The sequence below is a fragment of the Spizellomyces punctatus genome (assembly GCF_000182565.1).
Source record: "Spizellomyces punctatus DAOM BR117 chromosome Unknown supercont1.9, whole genome shotgun sequence".
Taxonomy (NCBI): Eukaryota; Fungi; Chytridiomycota; class Chytridiomycetes; order Spizellomycetales; family Spizellomycetaceae; genus Spizellomyces; species Spizellomyces punctatus.
This window is the reverse complement of record NW_015971545.1, coordinates 501,655-521,929: the sequence shown is the minus strand read 5'-3', so window position 1 is coordinate 521,929 and position 20,275 is coordinate 501,655. Positions and strand designations below refer to the sequence as shown.

The 20,275-nt window shown below is 46.9% G+C and overlaps 6 protein-coding genes across 6 annotated transcripts; 3 read left to right on the top strand and 3 right to left on the bottom strand.

Moving 5' to 3' along the window:
• Nucleotides 1-179: 179 nt before the first annotated feature.
• On the top strand, nucleotides 180-7,942 carry SPPG_09286 (uncharacterized protein; the record flags this gene model as incomplete). The annotated part of the gene is made up of 38 exons (XM_016757444.1): nucleotides 180-598; nucleotides 658-782; nucleotides 847-941; nucleotides 999-1,326; nucleotides 1,387-1,454; nucleotides 1,516-1,549; nucleotides 1,608-1,646; nucleotides 1,706-1,773; nucleotides 1,840-1,900; nucleotides 1,963-2,026; nucleotides 2,086-2,127; nucleotides 2,194-2,236; nucleotides 2,303-2,523; nucleotides 2,583-2,687; nucleotides 2,740-2,788; nucleotides 2,873-3,047; nucleotides 3,113-3,148; nucleotides 3,208-3,273; nucleotides 3,331-3,476; nucleotides 3,531-3,625; nucleotides 3,693-3,773; nucleotides 3,837-3,859; nucleotides 3,917-4,003; nucleotides 4,061-4,144; nucleotides 4,205-4,296; nucleotides 4,360-4,454; nucleotides 4,520-4,577; nucleotides 4,631-4,738; nucleotides 4,794-4,843; nucleotides 4,895-5,048; nucleotides 5,112-5,144; nucleotides 5,205-5,255; nucleotides 5,319-5,476; nucleotides 5,542-5,639; nucleotides 5,699-6,013; nucleotides 6,081-6,351; nucleotides 6,409-7,091; nucleotides 7,160-7,942. 38 exons carry the CDS (start codon nucleotides 180-182, stop codon nucleotides 7,936-7,938), a joined length of 5,499 nt encoding a protein of 1,832 aa, XP_016607340.1. The 3' UTR covers nucleotides 7,939-7,942.
• A 326-nt stretch (nucleotides 7,943-8,268) lies between these two features.
• On the top strand, nucleotides 8,269-9,280 carry SPPG_05553 (uncharacterized protein; the record flags this gene model as incomplete). The annotated part of the gene is made up of 3 exons (XM_016753760.1): nucleotides 8,269-8,391; nucleotides 8,498-8,690; nucleotides 8,950-9,280. The coding sequence occupies 3 exons, from the start codon at nucleotides 8,269-8,271 to the stop codon at nucleotides 9,048-9,050; spliced, it is 417 nt and encodes a 138-aa protein (XP_016607339.1). The 3' UTR covers nucleotides 9,051-9,280.
• On the bottom strand, nucleotides 9,018-12,777 carry SPPG_05552 (uncharacterized protein). Its single transcript, XM_016753759.1, has 17 exons — nucleotides 12,359-12,777; nucleotides 12,222-12,302; nucleotides 12,049-12,158; nucleotides 11,870-11,990; nucleotides 11,577-11,780; nucleotides 11,248-11,508; nucleotides 11,051-11,190; nucleotides 10,904-10,983; nucleotides 10,732-10,841; nucleotides 10,573-10,668; nucleotides 10,369-10,506; nucleotides 10,242-10,314; nucleotides 10,035-10,183; nucleotides 9,829-9,965; nucleotides 9,579-9,759; nucleotides 9,436-9,513; nucleotides 9,018-9,386 (listed from the first exon to the last, which is right to left on the bottom strand). Exons 1-17 carry the CDS (start codon nucleotides 12,725-12,727, stop codon nucleotides 9,366-9,368), a joined length of 2,349 nt encoding a protein of 782 aa, XP_016607338.1. The 5' UTR covers nucleotides 12,728-12,777; the 3' UTR covers nucleotides 9,018-9,365.
• A 57-nt stretch (nucleotides 12,778-12,834) lies between these two features.
• On the bottom strand, nucleotides 12,835-14,256 carry SPPG_05551 (uncharacterized protein). The gene is made up of 6 exons (XM_016753758.1): nucleotides 13,998-14,256; nucleotides 13,797-13,916; nucleotides 13,488-13,728; nucleotides 13,337-13,419; nucleotides 13,071-13,278; nucleotides 12,835-13,001 (listed from the first exon to the last, which is right to left on the bottom strand). The coding sequence occupies exons 1-6, from the start codon at nucleotides 14,159-14,161 to the stop codon at nucleotides 12,975-12,977; spliced, it is 843 nt and encodes a 280-aa protein (XP_016607337.1). The 5' UTR covers nucleotides 14,162-14,256; the 3' UTR covers nucleotides 12,835-12,974.
• A 664-nt stretch (nucleotides 14,257-14,920) lies between these two features.
• On the bottom strand, nucleotides 14,921-17,613 carry SPPG_05550 (uncharacterized protein). The gene is made up of 8 exons (XM_016753757.1): nucleotides 17,053-17,613; nucleotides 16,597-16,990; nucleotides 16,209-16,529; nucleotides 15,881-16,144; nucleotides 15,755-15,820; nucleotides 15,614-15,688; nucleotides 15,467-15,529; nucleotides 14,921-15,402 (listed from the first exon to the last, which is right to left on the bottom strand). The coding sequence occupies exons 1-8, from the start codon at nucleotides 17,429-17,431 to the stop codon at nucleotides 15,087-15,089; spliced, it is 1,878 nt and encodes a 625-aa protein (XP_016607336.1). The 5' UTR covers nucleotides 17,432-17,613; the 3' UTR covers nucleotides 14,921-15,086.
• Nucleotides 17,614-18,257: 644 nt separating this feature from the next.
• SPPG_05549 (uncharacterized protein) lies at nucleotides 18,258-20,270 on the top strand. Its single transcript, XM_016753756.1, has 5 exons — nucleotides 18,258-18,758; nucleotides 18,823-19,014; nucleotides 19,074-19,476; nucleotides 19,541-19,934; nucleotides 20,024-20,270. Exons 1-5 carry the CDS (start codon nucleotides 18,343-18,345, stop codon nucleotides 20,179-20,181), a joined length of 1,563 nt encoding a protein of 520 aa, XP_016607335.1. The 5' UTR covers nucleotides 18,258-18,342; the 3' UTR covers nucleotides 20,182-20,270.
• The last annotated feature ends 5 nt before the right edge of the window (nucleotides 20,271-20,275 follow it).

The window sequence follows — 20,275 nt, the reverse complement described above, 5'->3', positions numbered from 1 at the left end:
TCTTCGCAGTCTCCGCCGATTACGTTATACGTGTTAATCTCATTTGTCCAAATAAGGCAGAATGAGATTAGCTGAACAATGTCGATCGTCGTCCTTGAGTTTTCCCAGGGTCCTTCTTACGCAGATATCTTTAACCCGACGAGCCCTTCACCAACGCATGGATTAAACATTAAATTAACATGTGGCCACTCAAAGGTTCGTCATCGTCCAAGGAGAATGAAGGAGACAGAAAATCCATCGCCAGGGCACAGTGGCCATCAAGCACTCCAATGCAAAATGTCTATCGAACCCCTGCACAAGAGCGCGGAACAAAATCTAGGCTGCAGCATAGTGAGCCAATTCAAGATACTGCTGAAAATCCGTTCCTGGCTACAAGCCTATGGCGTAACTCAGGAAGCGGGTCCTTTCCCACGCCGGCGTCTTCTATCGGTGATTCCTCTTCGCCCCTAGCACCGCGGGGTAGTGAATTGAAGAGATTCAAATCTTTGTTTGGACATGAAGGTGGACGATCAGTGAGCCAAGATTTTGATAGCTATGGGAAACCCCGTGGTGGTCTCGGGGACGGTATCGCCCTTGATCCGACGGGAGGTTTGCAAGGGTTTGTATCATTGATAATTTGCACACGTTCATGACCAGGTATGAATATTCTGTGCGCAGCGGCCCAGGTCAGAGTTACTGGCATGGTGCTACGGAGAGACAAAACTCGTACGACCGCAATGCAGCCTATCCCCGGCAAGGCAATTTCACTGGGGACATGGACCTTGACATCTCTCTAGACGCTGGTCTGTTCTACAGCCTGCTGACCAGTTCAAAATGTTTTTTTATTATAACTCTTTCCTTTATCAGCTAGTTTTATGAATTTAGACCAGGAACCTACCATGGGAGGTGAAATGGGTACCGAGCGCTTAGAAATGTATGACGATTTTGGAACTATAGCTTCTGTAAGCATGATGGACATTGGAGTGCTGGCATCGCTGCAACCACTAAAATGGTTCTAGGACTTTGATACCCAACACCCTAGTGGTCTCATCCTACCCGGGAAAGGGGGACCAGCGACTCGTTCCTTCAACGCTGAAAGGCCGAACCTCTCACCAACGTACCAAAAAGGGACATCGCAGCACGCACAAGAGCAACGGAGCTCTCTCCATTCCCAATATCAAATGAACTTTGTAGATACTCCCACGCGGCGAAATGCACAGCAACTCGCTCAAGCAGGTGGATCACCTTCCTTCGGCAGGTCAGATCCGGCTCGTACCCTTGCGTATAATTATAGAGCTGCCGGGCCGGTGGCTTCGGGGATCCCGCTAAAGCCTGTGGCTGACATGCGTAGGTTTTGACTAGAAACTCTAAGAGTTACGGGATGTCATTAAATCCCTCTTTCCACAGCGGACAAATTTCGAAGTTTGTTTCCGTTTCCATATTTTAACGCTGTTCAGTCCCATTGTTTTGAATTGGTGGGATAATGAATAAAGAAGCCCGTATTGACACAATGCTAACGTGAACGTAATATCTTAGGCTTTTAGATCGGACAGAAATCTCGTCGTTAGTGGTAAGCTTCGCAGCACAGCCCTGTACCTTTTCTCCTCTGACAGTTCCGAGTGCGCTAGCTCCTACTGGTTCGGGCAAAACCTGTATTATGGAATTAGGTGAGATGATCTGCATCGAGTGTCCTATGCATGCGGTCACTAACTCGCGAACCTTACAGCTATTTTACATCAGCTCTCGCAACCTGACGGCGATAATGCTAAAGTTGTGTATATGGCACCAACAAAGGTATGGTTGGATTAACTATATATGCAGCTAGAACATAGTTTGCTAAAGTTTCGAGTCCCTGTCCAGGCTCTATGTAATGAAAGGACAAAAGACTGGCAGCAGAAATTTCGCACCTTAGGAATTAGCTGTATGTGCGAATGGCAATTCGCGGGCACGATGATATGAATTATAAGAACTGTTCTCGCATAGGTAACGAGCTTACGGGAGATACAGACAATCTGCGAACATATGAGATACAACGAAGTAATATCATGTAAGATCTTTAATCACTGCCGACCTCGGAACTTGTGGTATCCAATTAGTTTGTTCCAGTGTTACGACCCCGGAGAAATGGGACTCAATGACGAGACGATGGTTTGAGACTGCATTCTAGCCGAAAGTCCTCTGTAAATCCGTTGAACTTAAAGACTGTTCTCTTAGGCGTGACTATAAGAGCTTGATGGGATTACTTCGCTTGATCATGGTGTGATACACTGCTTGTTGCGTTCGTGTAGCTGAATCCAGCTTTTGCTGATACTCCAGTGGCTAGATTGATGAGTGTCATTGTCTGAACGAACCCGGAAGGGGTGCCACCCTTGAAGTCGTCGTCAGTCGAATGAAGACTGTTAACCTGGAGCTCCAACGTGACAGCAAGAACAGACCACATTTCGCCAGCAGGCTGAGGCTTCTCGCTCTCTCTGCCACAGTACCCAATATTCAAGATATTGCCGCGTGGCTAAAGCACCCCGACCATTCCCCAGCTGAAGTTCGGTATGACTAGTTTTCACTCCCTTCTGTCCGCTGACGCTCAATCATTCCTTGGTCGGTAGGGTCTTTGGAGAAGAGTTTCGACCCGTGCAGCTTCAAAAGGAGGTGTTTGGTTATTATTCGAACAATAACAACTACTTTTCATTCGAGAACAGCTTGGATTACAAGTATGATCTTCCGTTCCCAGTATGCTGTTTCGTTACTTAGACCACCTTTTAGACTTATAGAAGTCATCGGACGATACTCCCATAACAAGCCTACTCTTGTGGTATGTGTCTACATGTGTTATCAAGTTTGAAAGTATACCAGCATCCCTTCTCTCGATTTACTCCTGGCTAACCATGTGAAATAGTTTTGTGCTACTCGCAAATCGGTCATCAATGCCACCGACAGACTTGTAAAGCATTGTAGCGAATTAATGCATGCGACGGGAAATTACGGGCCCATGCATCCCTTTGTAAAGACCAGACAAATTTCAGAACGCTTGAAAGAAATTAAAGCCAAGTTGTCAGATAAAAAACTAGCTGGTGAGTTTTATGCCCCCTGGAGCCCAGAACTGTGGCCGATTTGACCATGTCTCACACAATCTTAGAGCTCGTGGTGCACGGCGTTGCTTTTCATCACGGAGGTCAGGGAAAATCGAGACAATGCTACATTATCTGTTTCCACCTCATGCTTTTGTAACAGGCTTAAACTACGGTGACCGTCATCTAATAGAATCGTCGTTCTTGAAGGGTGCCATATCAGTTGTCTGTAAGTAACCTGATGGGAGCTCTGGACAGTTTTACCTATTTCCTGATCACATTGCAGGTGCGACCTCTACCTTGGCCGTTGGAGTCAACTTGCCCGCCCATCTTGTGATAATAAAGGGAACGAAGCAATACGTGGGTAATCAGTACACTGAGTATAGCGAATTGGATATCATGCAAATGTTGGGTCGAGCCGGTAGACCGCAGGTGTGTTCGCGTCAGCTTTTGCAATGCCATACAGACTTGACCATAGTGGTTTAGTTTGACGATAGCGGTGTTGCCGTGATCATGACGACAGTGGAGGACAGGAAGAAGTATGAGGATATGGTGACCGGAAGGCAAATCATTGAGAGCAGGTAGGAAGCCAAATAGCTTCGGTAATGACCAAGTTGACCGAGTACATATCGCTTGCTCCGTGGCTAGCCTTCATGAAAATCTCATTGAGCACCTGAATTCGGAAGTTGTCCTGGGAGCAATCAAAAGCGTAGATCTTGCTATCGAATGGTGATAGCCCTGTCTTCCCGCTTCACTTTATATGCTGTTCGCTCATATTTATCATTGTGAAAGGCTTCAATCATCCTTTCTTTATGGTACTCATATCCTCTCGATTTTGAACAGTTGACTGTCGCACTAAATTCTGATGTCAGTGAGGATGCGTAATAATCCCGCTCATTATAAGCTCAAGAACTGCTCTGCCGTCGAAGGAAAGCTTTCTGCGGAACGGAGACTAGAGAGTACGGTTATTGCACCTACTAGTCTAATTTGCTTGTGTAGTAACGCAATCAATCCAGGTATCTGTGTGCGCGATCTGCAGCTACTGAATAGCCACGAGCTTGTGGTAATGGCGGAAGATCAAAAGCGACTTGATTCAACTGGTAAGTCGTTGACCAGATTGAGCTTGATTCCAGAATGACATTGAGATGCTCCTTTGGCAGATTATGGAAGAGCGATGGCTAAATTCTATATAAAGTACCAAACTGCTGTTACCGCCTTACAGATGAAACCGAAAGCAACACTTAGAAACGTGGTATGCATTTTGCATACATACAAACCGTCACCATTTTATGATTAAAAAAGCGTTGTGGTTCAGTTAGAGACTCTCTGTAAAGCCGAAGAGTTTTCCAACTTGCGGTTTCACTCTGATAAAGGGCACCTAAATGCTTTAAATAAAAACCCTTCTATGCGGTAAGGCGTATTATATCGACAAGTCGTTATTGTACTGGGTGGTCCGCCAATGCAGAGCTTTATAGATTCCCCATAAAGGGGAAAGTGGTCAATGTCGAGCACAAAGTGAATATTCTTATTCAAGTATGTTCGTCCATGACTGGGTAACATCGCCCCTTCCAACCGTTTGGTCCCAGTGCGCACTCGGCTCGATTCCGTTTACGGAACAGAAGACGGCACAATCTCTTACTCTAGAAACCAGCGGAATAATGCAAACGGCGTGCAGGATTGCCCGATGTAAGAAAGTCGAACCCTTGTCAACGCCAACCCTTATGACCTTTTCTTCCAGTTATAGTTGAGATTTGCCAAGTGAAGCGGGATCTCGTATCCCTTCGAAATGCCATTGATTTGTAAGTTCTCACACCGTTTCAACCTTTCTGCTTCTTATAATCCTCTCCCAGAACCCGATGCCTGGCGGCCAAAACTTGGGAGAATTCTCCCTTGATGCTCAAACAAATCGAGAACATTGGCCCGTCACTGGCAAGAATGCTTGCAAATGCCGGAATATCAACATTCGAGAAGCTGGAGAAGACCGACCCTCGGCATCTGGAATTTGTAAGCCGAATTGTTATTGAGGTACTACAGGGTTATAAGATACTCATGACGAAGGTTTGGTAGACTGTAAACCGCAACCCGCCATTCGGTAACAAGGTATATGGCGATGTTTTTATCATTTGCTTCTGGTACTTGAAGAAGTATTTTCTGGTACAGGTTCTTGAGTCGGCAGCTACCTTCCCTCGCTTTAAATTAGAGATCTCGCAAGTAGGTCATCAGATCGTTGCGCGACGGATCACTGTGGGTATCTAAATGCCATCCCAATCGTAGTTCAAAGACCTGTCACGACCGACCGAGGTCGAGCTCTACGTCAACGCTGGCCTTACAAATGGTGCCAATGTCCGAACATATGGGAAACGTGGGCAATCTTCCGCGACCTTTATTGCCGGAACTTCCGATGATATGTTTATTGACTATCGCCGCTTTACGTGAGTCAACCATGCAAGCGATCTTACTGCTTTAAAATCTTGTAGACTGCTAACATATTCATTAGGATAAAAAAGCTGCAAGAGGGCCAGTCATTTCGTGTTAAGGTCCAGCTAACTAGCCCCAACCAGCGGATTATTTGTTCCCTTCTTAGTGAAGATATTGGTAAACAAATGGGGTCCATGTGTGAACCGACTACCGGAAACATCTAATCCTTCACTTAGTCGGTTTGGATCTGAATGAGGAGATAACACCTGACGTGAAGCCAATCCACTTTCGTAATCTGCGTCAGTCGCAAGCCGGTGTAGATCGCCTGAAGCAGCAGAATTCTGCTTACCCTCAAACACGCCCGTTAAGTCGTCCTATAGGGAGTGACGACAACAACTCCCGGTTATCTCGTGATGGATCGGAGGCTGTTGCGTTGACTGAAAGCACCAACATTGCAGCAGCGGCAGCAGCATCCGGGCCCAGCTCCAAGTCCACTGGGTTCCGTACCCAAGAAAGTTTGTATGACCATATTCTGGACGACGACGACTTTGGTGTGTGGCATCAGGTTCAATTGATGATTATTATATGCTTGCTGAGCATAGTTCTTCTTACTCGCAGATTTCGATGAGAGCAATATTCCACCGCTTCCATCCCCATTGAGGCAAGAAACGTCGTCTGGAGCCAACACAGCAGGAGACGCCGCTCGAAAACACACAACTAATTATGACAGCGGCGTCGTTCGTCGCCGCGACGGTTCTCTTGTATTTGAGCCAGACTCACCGTCCCCTAGCAGGAAAAGCCCTAATACCCAATATAGACAGAAGACACAAGATTCAAACCTGCCCCTGGGGAACGTGCCATGTGCTCACAAATGCAAGAATAAACAGAGGTGAGTGCACACACTAGTTGATACTTGATCTACATGCGTAACGCTCCACGCCTATAGTTGCACGCATAAATGCTGCAAAATTGGTGTACCAGCGAAGACGGCAAAAAAGCGTAAGATGCAGTCAGCAGAGGGTCCCAACCACAAAAGTCCACGGTCCCCGCAAGAGATACAGATTGACATCGATACTAATAAAGACTATGGACACCAGTTGCGCAGACATCGACCGATCGTCGGACTCCCATCTCAGAAGAATTATGATTCGTTGAACGAATCGGACGAGGACGTGCCGCTGCCGAGATCAAAGGATGTCTTTAAATCCCAGGCTCCGCAAACGAGTAAACCATGGCACAATAAAGAGCAGAAAGCTGTGAGCGCTTCCGTCATCAACCAGGATGTCATGAAGCCGAAGCTGCCAAGGGGCAGTACAACTACGGGCATGATGTTTCTGGATATTGAGGCAGATGATGACGAAACAAGTGTTTCCCAATCAAATGAGTCCGAGATTGAAGGCGAGTTTGATGGCTGGCTTGTGGCCGATGATGAGTTGGAGGAAGATTATTATGTTGATGGCAGCCCAGTAGAAAACGCTATGAGGAGTGGAGCCACATCTGGGAAGGGCACGGCGCTCTTCCGAGAAGAAGATGATCATGATTTAGATAATATCAGTCAGACACCATCAAAGAGACGGAAGTTGGTCAAACGATCTAATGTTGTTGATTCTAGTGAGGATGAAGGTTTCGGTACGTTCCCTTAAAACATCTTAGTTATACTTCAAGATGCAGCTGGAACATTGACCTTTTGCCGGTAGTTGTCAGCCAAAGTGGAAAGGCAAGCAAGGCAATGGTACCGGCAAGCGGTCAAGTAAGCTGCAAAAGTGATTCATTGCAATCATCCCAAGTAGATTCCAAATCCCGCCGTCTTCTGGCCGAGTATTCTTTCAAACCAGCTTTACCGCGAAGCGGCGACATGCGTACGCAACTAGGTCCGTTGAACAAACAGCATAGTCGGATAACACAAAGTAGCACTATACCAGCCAGATTGTCGAAAAGTGTTGGAGAGGGCCCACTTTCGGCATCCCCGGACCTTGGATTCGGAGATGAGGATGTGTCGAGTTCTCCCAGTGCTGGCCAGAGAGGTTTCGATAGCGATCTTATGGGTGATGACCTACGTGAAAGCCACAAACAGGACCAATTTGTAGCCCACCACTCGTTGTCTAAGGCATTGGAGGATGGCCAAAGCTCATCAAGCGCTGCAAAGGTTTTCGGCAACTCGATATTTGATGTTACTCGACATGATCTCGAGCAACTTGACAATGCCAACAGTCGCACCGTACTGGGACGTCCAGCCTCTACAAATAGGTCAACTGAGCATCAAAAGAACCGGAATCACGCGAAAGTATTCTCTGAGGCTCGAGAAAGTTTGAGCTCTTGGATTACTAGTCTCAGAGTGGAAGATTTTGCCGAACCCCTTCCCAAGACACAACAGTCTGGCCAAGTAGAGCAGCAGGTTGAAAGTGGTTCTGTGTCCCAATCGGTTGCACCGTCTCTCGGCGTAGCGGCTGTCTCTATGTCACAACTACCGAGGTGAGCGCTCTTTGGTTCTCGCATCTTTTTCATAGTTAATTGGTTCCATATAGACCCGATACGAGCGAGTTGTCAGAACGGGCTAAAAAGGAAGTTGAAACCGTTCTGAATATCTTTGCAGACATGTTCTGACTTTGCGCCTATTATTGCGTTACGCCCTATTGGAGAAATATGACCTTTGCATTGTTTTATTGTGAGGAATGTGGGCTATGTAATTAAATAACTTAGAGACCTTTTATGAACCAAAAACATCATTCCTATAACAGTGAGATCGTTGGCAGCTCTCCGATCGCTTACTCGATTTGTATGTCACGTGATTTTCATTCCGCTGCCAATGGCAACAGGGGAGTTGGACTGGTTGAACCGCCCATCAATCAACCCGAATTTACACGGTTCCCTCCATCCACTCATTACGACTCTACCAATGGCCAGCATTGTCAACATCAACTCAGCGAACGTACGTATTGAACTTTTGCTTGACCCAAATTACACTCAGAACCGCGCCCAGCGTTGGGGCTTATTTCTATGCCTCAAAACTCATGATTTTGTTCCTTCTGATGTAGTTGCTTCGCTTGGGAGCTTTGGGCGTTGGCGTTTTCTACGGATTCACGCACAAGGCGTCCTTGACCCGCTTCGTGCAGCAGCGCAAGGAGGAGGCTTCCCGAAAGCACCACGAGGAATTGATTGAGGAGGCTAAGATTGCGTACGAAGCTCAGGTCAACAAGGAACAGGCTGTATTGGCCAAGAAGGCTGGAAGTAAGTGTTTTCATAGTTTTGCAGTGCAGGAATGATACGGAGGAGTGTGTAGAGATTTCAATGGCATGCGTTGTGCTTTGTGTGAGGTGGGGCTGAGAACTGAAGAGGGTGGGAAAAATTCACCGGGGGCTCGAACCGCGAGAGAAGAAAGCAGCATTCAGTGGAAGGGTGCAAGGAGAACCGGACACATAGCCCTGTGCACACAGGGGTAGATTACCACGAGACTGAAACTAACTGCGATCCCTCCAATCATCCCTAGTTCCCACAATCGACTCTGACTCCTACCGCTTCGATGCCGAGAGGTACTTGAACTTTGCCATCTCTCAAGTAGAAAAGGACACCCCTGCCCCCAAGAAATAAGGAGAGAGCATCTTAATAAACAAAGGGAATATCCAACGGAGACTAGTAGAGATGGGAAATATGTATAGGACGATTGGATTCTCGGCATAACAGTCTTCACACATGAACAGTTCTGGGAAGCTCTAGTATTCCTGTACCATTATGTTACTTTTTATTGGAAGAGATGGCTCGGAAGTAACGATGATAGCCTCATCTATTTCACAAGTAACGATATACGCCTTTTGTTGAGATCTGCGGCTTCTATTCCGGTGTGTCGCCATTGGACCATCGAAATTGATCTGATCCAGAAAGGCACCATTATTGCACCAACTTTCGTCATCTTCTCGACCCAACCAACTACAGAGGATTAGCGTCGCTTGACGGCGTCAAAAAAGAAATGGCTTACATTTTTATAAGGGGCAACCAGGTCGGAAAGCTCTCGAAAGGATGACAGCTCTCGCGGGTTAATGCCCAACGCTATCAACTAATGCATCCAGCGTTACATGAGCAATTGTACAGACGCGTTGAACCCCGTAATGAGCGACAAACCTGCTTTTCGTATTGATCCACGTCCAGATACATTTGCAAACGAATCTTGTCGTCATCACTCATTCCTTCCTCTCCTCCCAGGGTCCCAGGCAAAGCACTGGATTTCTTCAGATTCTTCTTTCGATTATACTCCTCAAATCCTTTGACGTGGGAGAGAACGTCACCCATGGTCTTTGCGTATCTATAGATCGTGATGATTTATTGATAAGTTTTGGTCCATATGAAAGTCGAAATTCGCGATCTCACGCACTTTCCCGTAACATCATCCATCACAAAACTTGTCCATTCTGGTATCGTTGTTGCCTTGAGAAGATGACGGTGATCATCAAAGAAGGATGATAATGGCTTAAATATGGTCGTAATGAAATGAGACGGTCGGGATGGAGGCTATTGAGGTGGGCGTAATATCAGCATCGCTGAATGCAAATTCTGCCAGATTACACAGCGGACAGTTACCTCCTTGTTTGTCATGCGGTACTGCGGAGTTATGCTATGTATGTTGTTGCGCAGTGGATCGGAACACCGGCGTATCAGCACTTTACATACGCGCTGGCTCAATTGTGGTAAAATCGCCTTTAGAGGCGACAAGGACGCATCAAGAGACTCTGTGCGCTCATGTTATTATCGTTTTCCAAACTATCTACCAAAGATAAGGTTTCATACCTCGGAGAATACTGTCGTCTCTGACTGCGGCCGGTAGTTTCGATTTGATACTGTCGTCAAAAAATTTATGAACCTGCAGAGTATGGTTAAGAGAGGGTTCACGCAAGCTCAAGACGGCATGATTTACCTGATCTTCTATACCTCTAATATCATTGTAGAAGTACAAGAATTTTCGGAGTGCCGCATCGCTGCTGGCATCAGTACTTGTCGGACCTCCCTTGCCCGATGAACTACCCGTGCGCACCGTTGTTGGCGGAGACGAGCCCTAGGATCAAAAAATCACATTCACTAATTGCCGCAGGAGAAGGCTGTATAATGTACGTAGATATACCTTTTGCTCCGCATCTTGACTGTCGGATGAGATTGCCGAAACATCAATATCTGGCTGCAGAGCTTGACGAACCCACAATGTATATCGCGCTAGCAACTGTTAAAGCGAATAAGTCTTTCGTACTACAGACGTTGCACCATTTGCACCATGCCCAAGTACCTGCAGCGTCAGCTTCCAGAAGCGATGAGATAGCCCACAGAGATAAACCGAGTCGTCCCAGCATAATTGCATACATACAATAAGTGCCGTACTTGGAGGTAAAATTAGTCCTGTGCACGATGAGTAAATATGTTAGAAAGACGCTGCTGAAAATAGTTGGTCCCAAATATACCGTCATTGGCCGTGAAGTTGCCATCATAATTATAGCTTGCCAGAGCAGTTTCTTCAAAGTCCGTTGCGATTTCTCTAAATCTGCATACAATGTACATAAGACCAATGAGTGATGCCTCCTGCTTGATTTGCCATCTTCTTATTTCACCTGATCTGAAAGTATACGGGTAACTGCCAACGCCGCATGAATTCCCCAGTCGATTGGTGAGACCTCAGGATCGACAGTGACTTTCTTGTTTTGCACAAGCACTCGAATTCGGTTACAAATCGCATGGTTGTAGCGTAGTTCTGAACAAGGTGTCAGGGTCCAAGATTATGCGCAAAGATGCTTGCTTTGCATCTCACCCTGTGAAAGACTTCAGGAATGCCGGGATTAAAGATGAAGCTGATGTTCTTAAGTATCGTGGTTATCACTGGTGCCCAGATTCCATGTATCAACAAGTTTCCATTGGTTCCGTGGAAGGCCCTGGTGGTCACTTCAAGGACTTTGGCACAATCTTTGCGAGTAAATTCGAGAATTTTACTGTACATGTCTTGCAGGGGATTCTTGTCCGTCACCGGAGATGTGGCAATTGAATCCACCCCAAGAGCCTGGCGTGAAATATTCTGAAAGAGGCCACGGCAGGCGATGTAAGCGCAAAGAGAGTAGAAAGGTCATGAGGGATTGGTAGCACCTTGTCCAAAAATGGTCGCATAACAGTCTCCTTGAAGATGTTCTGGGCTTCGTCAACTTTGTCAATCGTGACGTACGTACGAAGAATTTGAGAAAGGGCGGCGTGGGTCGAAGGATTCTCCCCATTTTTCATGACGGCAGAGTAAGATGTTGTCAAAGAACGTGATAAACTCGAAGTCAGGGTATCTTTTATCCGCGTAATTCGCTGTCATGGACGCACAGGCATAGGTCAACACACTGCTCCACCAAGGGAATAACTGAACTCATGCCCCACTGACTAATATTAGTATGTACCTTTTGTATTTGCTGAACGAATGGCTTGTTATCGGCTCGAGAAATTAAATACCGCAGTTGGGTGTATTCGTTGGCAACCCTTTCTATGAGCTTTCCGTCCCCAAAGGATTTTTCCGTTGACCTATCAATGAGTTAGTTGACAAGCAAAGACTCGCTCATTCTGGAAACAGCATACTTACCCGTTGTCCCCTTCAAAGTCACTGACATATTTGTTTCCCTCCGCCACATTAAGCAAGGCGTCCAATTTTCCAATAGAATCATGTATACTGACAAAAAGTTGGAGATACCCCTACTTGAAGCAACGGGTTCATGCATGATGTCGGTTGACACGATTTCGTAATATGGGACGTACCTTCTTCTCCCGAATGGACGCACGTTTATCGAGTTCCGTCTCGAGCTCATTTATAACTGTGGAGAGGGCATCATACACGGACTTGGAGACATGATTACCAAGCGAGCACACCACTGTATCCAAGCTTTCGTACACACCTGCACCTCCGTATTTATCTTCTCCAATGGCTGGCTAATGTCAGCTATGATCTTATCGACGCCCACCAGTTTGGTCGACAAGTTTATAAAGTCGGCATAGTCGAGGTTTATGAGTTCCACCAGCTCCGCCTTCAGGTCCCTCAAAGCTTGCTGGAGCTCGGTTTTGAGCTGATCTAGGGCAATGTGACGTCGGTCTGCCAAGAAGTCCTCGGGGGAAAACGTGGCTCCAGAGAATGTGGAGCGGTCAAAAGAAATCGGCGTTGCAGTAGAGAACCCGCCTCCCGAGCCAGGAGTGCGTAGTGGCTTGTCGCTAAGGTCTGAATCCGTCTTGGAGAGCTTTGACCTCCTTTCCTCATTTTCAACCGTCATGCCTGCAGCCCCCGCTAATAACCTGGAAGATTGTGTGCAGCCCAAGTTTGTTGATCGCGTTTGAAGCGTCCGTACTGGCATCTCTAAAAGGCTAAATTACAGAGGCACAGCAAAGTTCATTTGTTTACGATATTCTGTATAACAAGAAATATGCAAAGGAAATGTACAAAGCGGCTCGCCTATTGCGATAATTACATTAGAGGAGTGTATTCCAACAGCCTCTGTTTGCACATTATTTGTAAATTTATTATACGCTTTCAATGCTTTCGTTGTGCTGATAACCGGGAAACATGGTATGGTAAGTATTATTACATGTGTTCACTGGCATATGTGGTTAACTCACCCTCGCCAAAGCCTCCTGAATCAACGCTGTTATTTCCTCTGATTTCGCCGTAGCAATATTAGCACAGTGCAAGACCTGCTCTACAGTAATTGGTATTCCCCCGGCTTTTGACAAAGTGCAAATCTCGCGATGTTTGTTTATAACAAAAGTCATGTCGCCTTCCCGAACCTGTTCCTCGAGCAATGAGGGATCCGCTACCTGTCGTTCTCTGTGGGATAACATGGTAAGTATTACCCCTTCTGGGCGAATAATCAATCGATCCGTACCCATTGGCAAAAAATGCAAAGGTAACACATATCGGTATGTGATGCACACTCAGAGGAATGCCACTTCGTTCTTCAATTGTATGCTACGTGAAGGCCCAGGCAAGTTCAGTCAGATAACAATGATAGGCAAATACATCGGTTGGCAACTCACAATGGTAACGTCATCGCCGATAACCGTGACATCCGGTCGTTTGAAATGCTGCAGTGCTGCAATGGCTGCAACACAAGCACAATCGATAATGTTTCCCTCGTGATCCAAGACGCGGAGATCCACCCTCAACTGCCACACTTTCTCCCCCGCAACAATGCAAAGTCCTTCGGTATCAATGGCTCGACTCTGCTTCAGCGCCTTCTCCAACAGTCGGCTCACAAGAACGTCTTCTTCTGATAGACTGACAACCCCAAGTCAGCGTACATTTTACACACCACGACGCTAATCCCTCCACTTCTCAATTCGTACCTTCCCTCCTCAAACGCGGGAGAAGCCATGGGTGAAAAGTCGGTGGTGAACTGGACCAGTCCCTCTGTCGGGTTACTTGGACGTGGTCGCACAATCTCACACGAAACATTTGCAGTCACTCTGAGGTCTCAAATAAACCACTCCAAATGAGCATCAAGGTCCTAGTCTCTTGAACAGGTTCGCAGACACATCATATCTCACCGTGTCTTTCCCAAACGAACTTCAGAATGCCCAAACTGGGGTCCTAATGAAATCGAGATTTTTCTCACATCATGTGGTCCCCGCCCATCTATCCGTAATCCTTGATCTAGAGCTTGCAGTATAAAGTTCCTTTCGTTGTTACTTGGCTGTGTGTCTTTGACCATTTTGTCAAGTTCCTCTTAACCTAGATCACTTCAATACCCATCGCAAGTCGCTCCCAGGTGTCAGTTGTTGCCATGACAACAGGCTAGATTATGAACCACTTTCAGTCTACAAATTCCAAAAGACCAAGCTTCGGAGGAGACAGTCCAGAACGATGGACGGACAGCAAGGCTTCCAAAGAGGACTCGAGCCCCCACGAGTCGAGGTTACCTACACATGCGGTGGTGAGTAGCCATATCTGCAGTAGCAATTGGGGCTCCCCATTTTGTTGGCTCACCCAACGGACACCCCAGAATGCGGGAAAGACAACACCATAAAACCCCGAGAACCCATTCGCTGTAAAGAATGCGGATACCGAATCATGTACAAGAAGCGCACAAAGAGAAGTAAGTAAACCAAGTCTGAGTCAGTCGAAATTGGATCACAAGCGGATTCTGACTGAGATTTCGTTTTTTTTTTCTTCCAGTGGTACAATTCGAAGCTCGCTGAAGCTTATTGGTGGTGTTGTAGTGGTACCGCAGAGGGCTCCGTTAGAAACCTTGATGAGATAAAAAAGAGGCTGGCGGATCTTGATTTGAGCGATGGTTGAACACTAGTTCGTCCTGAGGTCTGCTGGACAAAGAAGATCTCTGACAGACGATCTTTGGTGGAGACGGCTGAGAATGGTGTCGGTCTTAACTGTATATATAATACTTTCTTGAAATAGCACAACATAGTAATCCTAAAACAATGACAATGTGGTGGCGAATTCATTGGAAACTTCTGGCCTTAGTACTAATGTCTCCATGACGAGTTAGACACGACAGAACTTTTATTTCAATTGTCATGCTGTGGGCACAGAGGTTAAATACACACAAGAGGCGCCAAGCACCTCCGACTTTTGGCAACAGCTGAAAACAAGCCAACCAAAGATTCGGCCATTTTTTCTTACCAGACGCCATCTAAGAGAGTCCCGCCACCCACCTCTCCTACTCCTGCGCCCACTCGCCCAATTCCTGGAGACCCCTTGTTAGGACTCCCATTCCCCCAAAGCGACTGCGGTGTTGCTTCTCTTCCCATCGCAGTCCTGGAAGGACTTGCCGCCCGGGAGGGTAGCGTAGATGACGTCAAGGAGGGAACCGATGATGACGCGGCTGGATCGTATATGACCATAACAGAATCTTCTTCCTCGTACAGACTTAGAGGGCTTGCAGAGCCCTCCATTTGGTGGTTGTGCAATCGCCGGGGATCCGAATATGAGAAACTGGTAGAAATGTGAGGCGTCGGTAATGCCGAATCAAATGTAGAGACCCCAAAAAAGAACGCACCCGATACTGTTGGATCTATGTGTTCTAGGTGTTACCGACGAGTCCCCGGTATGATGGGTATCGCTGTAAGCCGGAATCCATCAAAAAAGTAAGAGATAAAGCTCGACGCGGCTTAATGAATTGGGCAAAATAATCTCAACAATGTACCTGCTGATCGGTGACGCGCCAAGCACATCAAAACTAGCTGCCATAGGGTTCAATCTCTTCACCGGGGTCGGTCGACTAGGGCGAGGATAAAATTACCGCGCTGCCTTATATGTCTAAACTGATATCCACTTTTGAACATACCCAATCGGAGCGAGCTTAGATCGAGGGGAAGGGGTGAAAGGTGAGCTCGTCGAGTTATTTAATGGACTTGGTGATTCCAGTTCGGTTAGCATCATCGTCCATAAAACAAGAACCGTAACTCCTCACCTGTATGTTAAATCAATTGCTTCGGATATGCGCAACTTATGACCAAACTTCTCGTCCAATTCGTCAATGGAAAATTCCGCCCACGATAAAGGATCATCTCCGCGCTTTGTTGTCCGGCGGGTTGGACTTGGACCGAAGCCCTCGAACGTCTCCCAAGGTCTTAATTTAGATGCAAACTTTTGATCCAGCTCATCTATCGAAAACTGGTCCCAAAGTGGCCGAAGAGGCTCTGTTGGAGGTGGTGTGGACCCGAAGCCTAGGTTCCTATTTCATCATGCAATGGGATGTCAAATCCTAGACGCAATTCTATAAACGTGTCGATCTGTACCTGGCCGCTTGCGGCTGTTTCAGACTTTCGCCTAGCGGAGTGGGTTTCACACGCAAAGGTTCCTTCGTCACGGGAGGAAAAGTCCAGTCAGCTAGTTCCGTTGGGTGCTTCAAGTTCTCCTCTAGCTGATCAGTGGTTGTCCGGACAGATTCCTTGATAATATCCGAGAACTCAAGATCCGATAGCCCCTGTTCCTTCATTTCTGGTGGGTCCCATTCATGCAGCTTTCTCCGCCAATGTCTTATCAAACCATCCCAACATCTCTTGCTGCATTTGGCGTGTTTCTTTGGCGTCTCCGGATCCCCTCTCTTACGCTTGTGCCTTGTGACAAAACTGATGAGCACAAATATTGGTGTAATTAGGTAGCCGGACCAATCTTGTCACTCACTTTGGCACCATCGCAATATATCGCTTATATCCTACCGTATTCTTGCCATAGTCTATCTGCTTTTGCCGCTGCTCCAATCTTCGTTCCTCAGAGTTCATCGAAGCTTGCTGTCTCAAGGAGGCCTGTCCGCCTAGACGATGCTGCTGATTCAGATTCCTGTACCCACTTCCTCGAGAGGATTGGGTGATGAGCGATTCAACAAAGGAGCTCGATGTCGCATCGGTATACGTGGAGGACGTTATGACTGAATCTGCCAAAGATTCTGCTTTATCCGTTTCATTGTCGCGCTCTGTATCGGACGACAGCGACCGATCTGCAAAATCTTGGCTCTGGTATGACGGTAGACTTACGTTGTCCGGACCTGGGTTGATGTACGAATACCCTTCTGTGTAGCCTGTATGATTGATTAGCGAGCTTTGGTGAGGCAATAAAATTACAAAAGGTCAGACAGCGCACCTACTCCCCCGTCGCCACCATATCCAGGGTCTCCTCCGGCAAGCAAAACGGCATCAGTATGATATCTTCTTGCGTCTGGGCTCCCATAATGCACATATCCCTCTTCCCCATAGTATACCCTTGGTTGCCACGGATATTCATATCCATAGCCTGACCCACCCTTATATGCGGACCTGCCGCGAAAATTCCCTCGTCCTCGCTGACCTCTCCCTCGGCCACGACCACTTTGGCCGCCACCATGATGGCCCCGTCTGGGGTCCGTCGCCGGTGTCTGCGCGAGCGCCGAGTTGTCAGGAACATAGGATGGCGCATCCAAATTCCATCCTTTGTTCGTTGGTGTTGCTGAAGACTCTGATGAATCAGGTTTGGATGTTGACATGGGCTTGGCCAACACTAGTCAACGGGGAAAACGAAAACTTTTGATGTTCTAAATTGAGGGCAGCGAAGAAAGATACGGGTCAGAAGACCTTGTGCAGCAGTCGGTAGCTATTCTATCAAGAATCAAACAATGTGGAGGTACGAGGCCGAGATCGAAATCGCCGATTGTTTTGATAAAACGTATTTGCTAACCGAAGCAATCCACCAGGGGAAGGAGGGATTTCGGACGTCTGTCGGACATTGCGTGGCACAGCAAGTAAAGAAGTTTGCTTGCAGACGTCAAGTTCTGGACATTTTGTTTTTGTTTTTTCGTTTATTTTCACTCATGATCCGTAATTGGGATGCTCGAAACGTACACAGAGCAGATATTGCTGACTGTAGAGTACATAATTTCGAATGTCCTTGAAGCTTTTGTTGCATAAATTCCAGTCGGATCTCATTATCAAAGGGTGCAGTTTCTGACGCATAAAAGGTTGGATTTGCGTTCGCTTCCGCTTCCTCCTCACCGCCTGCTCCGCCAATCTTGGCTTATAGTCGCTACGGCCCACAAAGTCACTATTATTATACTTTCTTTGCCAACGGAAGCATCTCATAGAATTTATGCAAATGGAACGACCGCAGTAATCACCTCAGCCAAGATCCATAAAATATCGGCTTAAGGCTGCTTGATTCACTCCAGTAGCAAGTATGTTTATCGCTTTCCAGCTCTGCTCTGCACTGCCCTTTCGTCGTCCGTTCGCTTCGGAGGGCGCGCGATATTTGCCACGTGTGAAATCGAGGCTTTGCAAAGCCATGCAAGCCATGGGCATGAGCTCATCATCGCTTCTCCTTTGCAGTGTGCTTCTCCACATCCCCCCCCAATGGGGATTGGAGGACTCTGCTGATTTCCCCACCTATAATCTATATGTCAATATGGCACCAATATACAGAATTCTAGCGTATTTCACTTTCCTAATTGCGCCTGTCATAGCGGCCCCTATTGCAAGATCACCCGATCCCACCTACACAGTGCAACGAAACCAACTGGTCCTTTATGATTCCGCAAATCGTTTTGATAATGACATTGTCCTATCAGACATGGATAAGAAGGCGAATGCTTACCTTCATGCTCTTCGCGAAAAAGAGACCACGGCATTGAAAGCTCAAAGTCAATTTCCCCCTGCCTTACACTTCTCACTCGCCAAGCCTGTGATAGACAGCACAGAATTATTCAAAGTCATCAGGTCTATGCCAAAGGGCGGTTTTTTGCACGGGCATTTGGAAGCCATGCTGGACATCAAGTGGATAGTGAAAACAGCAGCTGAGGATATCGGAAACTGCTATTTAAAGTGAGTATCAGATAGCCTTTTAAATGTCTGAGGTCGAAAACTAATGATCGTCGCTCGCTCCCAGATTTGTGAACAGAGTTTACCCCACCTTTGACGAAAGGGGTAATGCAAGTATCCAATTACCTCTTTTCAATTTCTCGTCCACACAATTACCCCGTGATGAATGGGCTTCTTGTCAACATGCTCGTAGCTCCTTCCCAGGTGGACCCTCTGCATTTGATGCATTCGTCGAACACCAAAATAGCGTTATCTCAAAGTGAGTTTTCGCGACTCTGTTCTTCCACCATCTCTCTAATCAGCGGAAATACATGCTAGTGAGTACCCCACCGAGGAAAAAGCGTGGGCTAAATTTGACCTCGTTTTTGACACATTGGGGTCGCTGATCCAATATCAACCGATGTTTGAGGCATATATCACTCGGCTACTAGAACAATATCACAATGATGGGCTCACTTACATTGAACTCCGTTCTTCAAGATGGGAGACCTATCATCTAGATGGAACACGCCGCAACTTCTCGAGCGTGCTGGACAGTGTTCGGGACATTGTAGACAAGTTCAGAAAGGACCATCCGCATTTCCAAGACTTGAGATTCATTTACCAAGACCTGCGATTTAACCCGACAGTTGATATTGAAAATTCACTGATGCACGCTATTGAATTGCGAAAAACTCATGGCGATCAGATCATTGGATATGATCTCGTCGGGCACGAAGAGGTTGGAATTCGTAGATTTCGTGGATGAGCGGATTATGCTCTCAACTAATTAACCTCCTTTATAGACATCCGCACTCAGACCACTGGTCGATACCCTGCGAAAAGCTCAAGCAAGCGCATCAGAGCAGTCCACCAGTCTTCCCTTCATCTTCCATGCCGGCGAAACGACGCGCTCTGGAGTTCCCCCAGATACAAATCTCTACGATGCCTATCTCCTCAACACCAAGCGCGTTGGACATGCCTTCTCGCTTTCCCACCATCCGGGACTAATTGAGAAGTTCATCAACAGCGACATTGCGGTGGAGGTTGCCCCGATTTCCAACCAACTCCTTGGCTATATTGGAGATCTCCGTGGCCATCCGATGATTGATTTGTTACTGAAGGGAGTACAGGTGTCATTGGCATCGGATGATCCTGGGGTTTTTGGATATGAAGGTGTTTCTTACGACTACTATCAAGGTGAGTGAGTGGGTCCTGGTATGTTCTCAGCATATACTACTCACCTTAAATTCCTCTCCCTCACCTTAACTTCCTTTCCCTCACGTCAGTCTACATGGCATTTGAGTCATTGGATCTTGCTTCCCTGAAGAAGCTTGCTTCCAATGGAATTACCTATGCTGGCATGGGACAGCAGGAGAAAGCAGAGGCTATGGTGAAGTTTGAGACATTGTGGGATCGATGGATATTGTCCTTAGTAGATAGATAGATACGCAGACTACATTGACACTGGAACAACATGTATCACGTGGTTTTCTTTACGCCACATTATCTCATCAAACTTGAATTTGTTTTTGGCGATG